This window comes from Anticarsia gemmatalis, chromosome 29, assembly GCF_050436995.1.
Source record: "Anticarsia gemmatalis isolate Benzon Research Colony breed Stoneville strain chromosome 29, ilAntGemm2 primary, whole genome shotgun sequence".
Classification (NCBI taxonomy): Eukaryota; Metazoa; Arthropoda; class Insecta; order Lepidoptera; family Erebidae; genus Anticarsia; species Anticarsia gemmatalis.
This window is the reverse complement of record NC_134773.1, coordinates 7,501-16,603: the sequence shown is the minus strand read 5'-3', so window position 1 is coordinate 16,603 and position 9,103 is coordinate 7,501. Positions and strand designations below refer to the sequence as shown.

General features: G+C 57.3%; 2 protein-coding genes across 2 annotated transcripts; one reads left to right on the top strand and one right to left on the bottom strand.

The window, feature by feature from the left end:
• Nucleotides 1-2,536: 2,536 nt before the first annotated feature.
• On the top strand, nucleotides 2,537-3,590 carry LOC142984972 (uncharacterized). The gene is made up of 2 exons (XM_076132879.1): nucleotides 2,537-3,166; nucleotides 3,429-3,590. Exons 1-2 carry the CDS (start codon nucleotides 2,537-2,539, stop codon nucleotides 3,588-3,590), a joined length of 792 nt encoding a protein of 263 aa, XP_075988994.1.
• Nucleotides 3,591-6,276: 2,686 nt separating this feature from the next.
• On the bottom strand, nucleotides 6,277-8,904 carry LOC142985311 (uncharacterized). The gene has a single exon (XM_076133408.1). The coding sequence runs from the start codon at nucleotides 8,602-8,604 to the stop codon at nucleotides 7,147-7,149; it is 1,458 nt and encodes a 485-aa protein (XP_075989523.1). The 5' UTR covers nucleotides 8,605-8,904; the 3' UTR covers nucleotides 6,277-7,146.
• Nucleotides 8,905-9,103: the final 199 nt, after the last annotated feature.

The following is a 9,103-nucleotide window of genomic DNA, read 5'->3' as shown; positions in this document are numbered from 1 at the left end:
GGGAGACAGCGGTCGCGAGGAAGAAAACCTCTATAAAAAATCACTGTGCGTGTCCCTCTGCTTGCAGAGGGCACAGGTGTCGGAGGAGGGACGGGTGATCCGTCGGTGGGAGGGCGGGCTCTCCCGGTTTCGGTATCGTCTCCGGGAGGGCAGACTTCGGTCACCGCCTTCAAACTCGTTATCCCAGCGGAGGTGTCGTGGTCACGTCTCGCGGCCACTGCTGGGACCGAGGGCCTTGCCTTAATTGGCCGGGCCAAGAGGACTTAACCTCACTAAAAAAAGTTAGTTTGTAAGATCCGGTGAAACCTGCCCGACCTCACCGTGTAATAGGGTTACCCAGGTACAGGGGGCTCTGCCTGGGTGGACGGTTTATTTCCCCCATACTCGTGGGACTCTCTATGGAATTCATTAATCAAAACAAAAACCTAAACGAAGTTAACAGTGGGAGGGGCGAGAAGCCCAACAGTGAGGAGGAGATCGGGGGCAAAAAGCCCGGCAGCTTTGACTGCGCAGTGGTGGAGGGTCGTCGCACGCCCAGTGTTGCGCGACCCTCGTCGGTTATCGGAGGAGGGGGTTCCAGGCCCCTTACTCCCGTTGTGGTGCTGGAGCGACTCCCAGTCGGAGTTGATGATTTTTTGGCTTCGGGCGACGGTGCCCACCGTAAAAGACACCGAACGCCCTCGGTGCTCGGGTCTGAAATTTCGGGCTCAGAAACTGAGACTGAGGACCGCACTGCTCCACGTGAGCCGGTGGCTAGGCGCGGAAGGACCACTTCGGGTGCTCCTTCTACCAGGAGTCGGTCGAGTTCGTCCCGTAAAACAATGGGACCCCCGGCGCCCATCTTTGACCCGGAAGAGGGACCTGAGAGATTGGCTGTGGAAGTACCGCATTTGCTGGATGCCGAGCAGCTGAGGGCCCGGGCTGGGGAAAGCGTAGCGGCAATCTTTGAGGTAGTTCGCACCTCAAGAAACCTGAAGGGGGGTTACCAGAAGACCCTCAACGTGGCGGCAACGGGTCTCCTGGACATCGTGGAGGCCCTGGCGGACCGGACGATGTCGGACGAAGTGCGTCGTATCCGAGTGGAGTTCGCTCGCCTGCGTAGGGAGAACGACGCTTTGAAAGCGGAGCGAAAATCCCTTCTACGAGAGCTGGAGCAGGGTAACGCTGCCCCCCCCGCCGCAAGGGCAACCTGCCCACCGCCTGCCCCAGCAGCCCCGAACACTATGCCCGGCATGGGGGAGCTGTTGGAAGAATTTAGGCGTTCAATCATCGCCTCGGTCGGGACCATGATCAATGCCCGGTTTGAGGGCATCGAGGAGCGCCTCCTCCCGGAGACGAGGATTCGTCCGCCTCTTAGGGCGGACAGGACCCCGGTTGGGTCAGTTGGTACCCCGGTGGGGTCAGTTGGTACCCCGGTGCCGGTGCCGGTTACTGCTACGGCTCCTGCTGCAGCGGAGTCCTCTAACGCCGCGAACAAGTCGGGCAAGAAGGGGAAGAAAAAGGGGCCGAGTCATCCCCCGGTCCCCGAACTACCGGCGGTCACGCCGACTCCGGAGGCTATGGATACCGCTCCTGTAGCGGGTCCCTCGAGCCAAGCGGCCACTTGGACGGAAGTGGTCAAGAAGGGTAAGGGGAAGAGGAAAACGTCCTCCCCCTCCACGGCGGCCCAGAAATCGGCCTCCCAGGCGGGTAAAAAACCCCAGCCGATCAAGCCGAAATTGACCTCCCCAAAAACGGCCGCGGTGCTGGTCACACTACATGCGGAAGCTGCCGCTAAAGGCGTGACCTATGCCCAGCTTATGGGACGGGCTGAAGAGGCGGTAAACCCGGCGGACCTGGGCATAGAGTCCGTCCACTTCCGCCGATCCGCCACAGGGGCCCGGATCATTGAGATCCCAGGCTCCCAAAGTCAGGACAAGGCCAGCGCCCTGGCCGAAAAACTAAAGGTCGCTCTTGACGGAGTTGCCAACGTAGCGGTCCCCGTCAAATGTGTAGATCTAAGAGTGCTCGGACTTGGGGACACAGCCACCACTGAAAAGGTGGCCATTGCGGTGTCTCGAGCTGGAGGATGCCTAGTGGACCAGATCAAGGTCCACCCTATCACCCCTGGCCCCGACGGAATGGGCTCCTGCGTGGTCGAATGCCCGGTAACGGCCGCTAAAATCGTGTCGGAGGCAAACAGACTGTTGGTTGGATGGACCTCCGCCACAGTCCGGCTAATGGAGCAGCGGCCTCTCCGCTGCTACAAATGTATGGGAGTTGGCCACACCAGACCGACGTGCCCCTCCCCCGTCGACCGTAGCAAACTATGTTTCCGGTGCGGCGAAGAAGGTCACAAAACCGCGGCCTGTGAGGCCACAACCTCGCGGTGCAGCGTGTGCGCCGCGGCCGGAAAACCGGCCGGACATTTAATGGGGGGGAGACTCTGTACCCCCCCCACGGTAAAAGGTAGGTCGGGCGTGGGGGCGTGGAGAGCTTCCACCACCACGACTCGACCAGTGCGGGAAGACAGGGAGGCTAGCATGTCCGAATAATTATGGATTGTAATCGACATGCTAGCTTCCTTCAAACGAATCTCAACCACTGCGCGGGGGCACAGGATCTTCTCCTTCAGTCCCTCGCGCAGTGGCAGGTGCATGTGGCGGTGGCTTGTGAGCCATACTTCGTCCCCCCCCACTCTAACTGGGCCGGGGACCTCGATAGTTCAGTGGCGGTGGTGGTCCGGATGGGCGTTGGCCCCCCTCTCGTTGTCATTGAAAAGGGGGCGGGCTATGTCGTAGTCAGCTGGGGGGAATACACCATTATTGGGGTATACTTCTCCCCCAACCGCTCCCTGGCAGAGTTCGAGATATTCTTGGACTCTGTCAGGGCGGCTGTGTCTCGCCGGTCGCCGGGGCCCATCGTAGTCCTCGGCGACTTTAACGCGAAGTCCCGAGCGTGGGGTTGCCCCGTCACGGACGGGAGGGGGGAGGCAGTCCAAGTCTGGGGGCTCCTCTCCGGGCTGTCCCTGCTCAACATGGGGACAGCCCACACCTGCGTGCGGCATAACGGGGGGTCTGTTGTCGACCTGTCGTTTGCCAGTCCTGTGGTCGCGCGCAGAGTGGTTGGATGGAGGGTCGAAGAAGGGGTTGAGACCCTCTCGGACCACCTCTATGTCCGGTTTGAGGTCTCCCACTCTCCGGGAGGGACGGCGAATGGACAGAGCCCCACCAGCACCTTTCCAAGGTGGGTCATAAGCCGGCTCGATAAGGAGCTGGCGGAGGAGGCGGCCATCGTTCACCGATGGTTCGCCCCCAGGCCGGAGGAGGGAGCTGACACGGAGGTGTTGGCCGGCCGGATGCACACCATCCTCACTGAGGTGTGTGATTCGGCCATGCCGAGGGCGCGACGTCGACCAGCACGCAAGTCCGTGTACTGGTGGACGCCAGAGATTGCCGAGCTACGAAGATCAGCCAACGGAGCCCGAAGAGCGCACGCCCGATGTCGGACACGCAACCGGCGAGCTCCGGACCGGGAGGGAGCCGATGCCGAACTGGCGGAATTGCGGGAGCAGTATGGAGCTGCCAAGCGAGCTTTACAACTGGCCATAAGCCAAGCCAAATCGGCCGCCCTAGAGGAGATCCTGGCGGACCTAGATAGGGACCCGTGGGGGCGTCCCTACCGTGCAGCCCGGAAGAAACTACGGAATTTCGGCGCCCCGTTAACGGAGACCCTACAGCCGGATCTCCTCGGCAGGGTAGTGGGCGAACTGTTCCCCGATTCGCCGGGACACACGCCCCCGGTGATGGCTCCTCCTACTCCGGAGCCCACGGAGGAAGAGACTCCCCCCCTCATCTCCGAGGGAGAGATGGAGCTGGCCCTGGACCGCCTTCGTGGCAGGAAAACGGCTCCGGGGCCTGACGGCGTTCCGGGACGAGTGTTAGCACTCGCTCTTAAACACCTGGGAGAGCAGCTTCGGGGACTCTTCAACTCATGCATCAGCAGAGGAGAGTTCCCGAAACAGTGGAAAGTCGGACGTTTGTGCCTGCTCCCGAAAGGGGGAGATCGACCACCTGACTCCCCCTCGGCGTATAGGCCAATTGTTTTGCTGGACGAGACGGGCAAGTTGCTGGAGAAGATCATCGCATCTCGTCTCGTCCAGCACTTGGAGACGGTTGGGCCCCAGCTTTCGGAGGCCCAGTACGGATTTAGGGCAGGGCGGTCCACCTTAGACGCCTTAACAGCCCTGAAGGAGTCCAGCAAACGAGCGGTTGCGGCTGGAGATGTCGTCCTGGGGGTATCTTTGGATGTGGCAAACGCCTTCAACAGCATTCCGTTTGAGACGATCATGGAGGCACTCCGGTACCATGGGGTGCCCCCCTACCTCCGGAAGCTGTTGGGGGCATACCTCCAGGACAGGGAGATAGTGTGGGAGAGCCGAGACGGACGAAAATATGCGCGCCGAATGACGTGCGGAGTTCCACAGGGGTCGGTTTTGGGTCCGACCCTGTGGAACATTGGATATGATTGGCTCCTTCGGGGGCCGGTTCCTCCCGGAGCGGAGGTTATAGGTTATGCGGACGACACTTTCGTCGCTGCCCGGGGCGGGTCTTACGAGGAGGCGGCGCGGCTGGCCACAATCGCCGTGTCTCTGGTGGTGGACCGGCTTGCACTTCTGGGCTTGAGGGTCTCCTTGACTAAGACGGAGGCCCTCCTTTTCCACGGACCGCGGCGGGGACCTCCCCCGGACGCGCGAATAGTCGTCCAGGGAGTGGAGGTGCCGGTGAGGGCCCAACTCAAATACCTGGGCCTCACATTAGATGGACGGTGGAACTTTGGGGCCCACTTCACACAAATGGCCCCGAAGCTGATTGCCGCAGCGGCCGCTCTAGGCCGGCTGCTACCTAATTTGGGGGGCCCGGGCTCGGCCTGCCGGCGCCTTTATATTGGTATAGTCCGGAGCATGGCGCTGTACGGTGCCCCCGTGTGGGCGGATGCTCTCACCGCTAAAAACTTAGTATTGTTGAGGAGACCCCAGAGGGTGATAGCGGTGAGAGCGATCAGGGGGTACCGTACCATATCGTGGACGGCGGCTACCCTGTTGGCGGGCGACCCCCCCTGGGAGCTTCAGGCGGGAGTCTTGGCGCGGGTGTATGCCTACAAAATAGAGGCACGAAATCGGGGCGAGCAGCCAACCTTTGAAGAAGTGAGGAGGATCAGATCGGAGGCGCATACAGACCTGATAGAGAGGTGGAGTGAACAATTGCTGTCCCCAGTCGCTGGCCGGGACACGGTAGAGGCAATCCAGCCCCACCTGTCCCGATGGCTAAGTAGGAAGTGGGGGGTTCTGTCCTTCCGGCTGGTGCAGGTACTTACCGGACACGGATGTTTCGGTAAGTACCTGCACCAGATTGCGGGCCGGGAACCAACGCCGGCCTGCCACGAGTGTGACGCGCCACAAGACACGGCGCACCACACACTAGCTGAGTGCGCGGCCTGGGCGCCGCAGAGGCACGCCATGTCGGCGTTTGTGGAGGGGGACCTCTCGCTAACTAGCGTCATCAGCGCGATGCTGAATAGCGAGGGGTCCTGGAGGGCGGTGGCCTCCTTCTGCGAGTCAGTCATGTCGCAGAAGGAGGCCGCGGAGCGGGATCGTGAGGCGTCTTCCTCCGACCCGCGCCGCCAGCGGAGACGGGGCGTGCGAAGAAGGAGGTATGCGCACCTCCTCCCCCCGCCGTAGAAGTAGTTGTGGGGCCGCCTGGTCCGGGAGAGGGCAGTCTGCCAACTCCGGGCTTGGTGGCCGGTGCGGATGATACCGGAGGCCGGGACATACTGCGCATCTGAGCGCAGTCTGTCCCGGCCTCCGAAGGCCCTCTTCGGCCGGCGAACTCGGGGGAGTTTTCTGGCCATTGCACGAGGGGGCATGTGGAGGGACGGCACCAGTGTGTTGCGGTGTCGTCCCACACTGTGGACGGGTCCATGATTGGACAGCCGCGTTGGGGCTGCGGTTGCGTGCTTTAAGCGATCCCGCAGCCTCGACATTATGCGGAGGAGGAAGCAACACCTCGGTGGTTTAGTGGGTAGGCCTAGCCCTTCTGGTTCGGAGAGCCCCACATACCCCAGCGCTCCCCCGGGCGCTTTTTAAACAAAAGGTTAGGTTAGGTTAGGTTAGGTTAGGTTAGGTTAGGTTAGGTTAGGTTAGGTTAGGTTAGGTTAGGTTAGGTTTTTTTTTTTTTTTTTTTTTTTTTTATTTTTTTTTTTTTTTTTTTTTTTTTTTTTTTTTTTTTTTTTTTTTTTTTTTTTTTTTTTCCTAGCTACCCCTAACATGGAGGTCAGGGTCCTTGGCAAGCTATCTAATTTTTTATCGTCTATTTTGGAACTACCCGGAAATGGGCCTATTCTCCTCAATCATTCTAGTCCTCTATTACCATACCATTCTCGCTTATATGCCTCTCGCACTTCTTTTCCTCGTCTTTCATACTTGCATACCTATTCTATTATTAATCTATCATTAAGTACACACGGGGGGGGCTTTAGGTAAGGGTCGGATGGTGGGATGGGAAAAAGGGGGGGGAGAAGGGTCATTTATTTTATTATTACATTGGTGTTTTCTATTTATATCTAGACTCTTAACACTACTTACATAACGCTTTAATTTTAATGCTTACTTATTTTTACAATATATATTATACTTATTCTATACCTTTATGCTATTTTAATATATATGACAATATATTAAATAATCATATTTTTCTTAAACTATTTTTATATTTAGTACAATTTTGTTTTACAGCTACCAATACACAATTTTTACCGGTTGATCGGTTCCCAGCCAGTCTAGGCCAGTTTTTGACGTGAGCAGATTTCGCAGGATTTGTTTCAGGATACATTATCAGGATGGACTGAGAACAAACTGCTGCCACTCGGTGGTAAGTCGTTGACTGACCTGACCTTTTGTTGTGCGTTTTCTTTTCCTCTTGTTTAACAAAACTTAAACCTTTGGAAAAGCTGCCACTCTCCGCGCGGGCCATTGCAACCAAGTTGGTCGTGTAGATTTGTGTGCTTGTGTGTGTGTTTTGTGTTGTAGTGTAATGTGTGCGTTTGTTCGTCTGCTTTTCGCTTCTCCTCTCCAGTGTGTTTATGCTGCTTGTGGCCCCCATTTCCACCTTAGCAGTAGGCAACTGACGCTCGGGCCAGAGCGTCCCACTTCCTTCGCACTGGGCATTCAGCACTGAATGCGTTGTGCTGGACGTGGGCCGCGCCCGCCCGGGCGCAGTTGCGACATGCTGGTGGTTCTCCCGCTGCCATATCTGCGCACTTGTCCCTCATGTGCGGGCCTCCGCAGTGGCTGCAGAGATCGGCTGGCTCCCTGCAGAGGCGCTTGCTGTGTCCGTATGCGAGGCACCGGGTGCACTGCACCAGCGGCGACTGGTCCTCAACTCGCACGTTCTGCAGGTCGACCTTCAGTCTCCCCGCAGCCACTGCCCTTGCCCATATTGTTGGAGACACCCTCAAGATGATGTTTGCGTTGTGGGGGTTCCGCGCTTTTCTCCTGTACTTGACCTCCATTCTATCGTCCCCGTCGGCGAGGGCGCCAAAAACACCCGCATTCTGGCTCCGAAGGGCGCCCAGTACCTCCACATCGCTGTGAACGGTCAGGACGTCCCTCAGGACCAGAAGCGGGTCCTTGTTTTTGACCTCCTCGGCGACGAGTTGACCCCCGCTGTCCTTCAGCTTGCTCATTACTTTTTCCCTTTCTTCCTTCGTCTTACATCCTAGTACTATTTTCCTATCCCTAGCTTTCCGCACTCTTTCAACTTTCACCCATCCATTCTTCGCATCTATAGTCTTTCTTACCTTCTCTAATACTTCCTCTCCAGTGTCCTCTTCATTCTTTGATGTCACTATTACTGAGTGAAGAGTCGCAGGCTCCCTACTGCTTTCCGCTCGGACTGCGTTGGCGTAGCTCAGCTGCGGTCTCTCCACCAGTAGATCCAGGCGTTCCCTGTTTTCCTTCAGAATCCTATTATTCTCTTCCACTCTTTCCATTAAGGCCCTGACATTCTCCAGGGAGACGGAGCAGGCAGGGGGGGGATTATCCTTCCCTATCTGCTCCGTCACCCCGGTTCCCTCACTTTCGTCTCTTTCTGTCCCCCCTTCTACAGTGGACCCCGCTTCCGCCTCTTTAAAGAGTCTCATTAGGTGGCTGAGGGCCGCCTTTAGGGTCTCCTTTATGTCCCCCCTAAGGTTGCGAGACTCAGAGAGGGCCCTGTGCCCCTTGGCGAACCATGAGTTGGCTTCCTCTCTTCGGCTCTTTGGGGGGCTCGTAGGTGAAATCTGGAGCCTGGAGGGAAGCTCTCCTTCCAGGCACCGTATGGGAGCCCGTTTCTTCTTGGTCACCGTTATGGTGGCCAAGGTTGGCATGTGTTTTGGAGACGGGGTTGTCACTGTAGTAGGGGGGGGCCTTCTTGTAGGGCTGGTAACCCTGGCAGGCTCCCGCTCGCCGACACTCCGTCTCGCGTTTTGTCCCGCGGGTCGGTCTGTCGGGCTGTTGGAGCCGGGATCTGCCTTCGATTTTGACACCCTTTTCACGGGCGTCCTGTCTAGGGAGTATTGACCAAACATCCTTCCCTCTTTATACGCAAACCTTAGCTTTTAACCTAGTGTAATAAAGTTTTACAATTTTTGTTGCAGGTCGTATGTGTTGCTGTCCAGCAGCTGTCCGGTATCCCGATGCGAGATGTCGCTCAGGTGAGTCTGCGTAGGTGTGTGTCTCTGTGTGTATGCGTGTGTGTGTATGTGAGTGTGTGCGTGTGTGTGTGGGTGTGAGGTAGATGTATGTGTATTTGTGTATAGTGGTGTGAGTGCGTGAGAGTGCCCTCAGTCCAGGATGTGTTCTATATGTAAAGGGTATAGAACGGTCAGGAAGGGGGGGAGGGGGGGGTGTGGCGAGGGAGGGGATGTCTAGATAGTGAGGGAATAGGGGTAGCTATCCGTCACGTCAAAAACCGTGTCAAAAATTTTTGGACTTTTGCCTAATAAGGCAGTCCAAAGAGGAGGTCAACTCTAAATGCCCAAATAAGGCTAGTCTTAATCTAAATTATATGTATATAATGTACTTAAT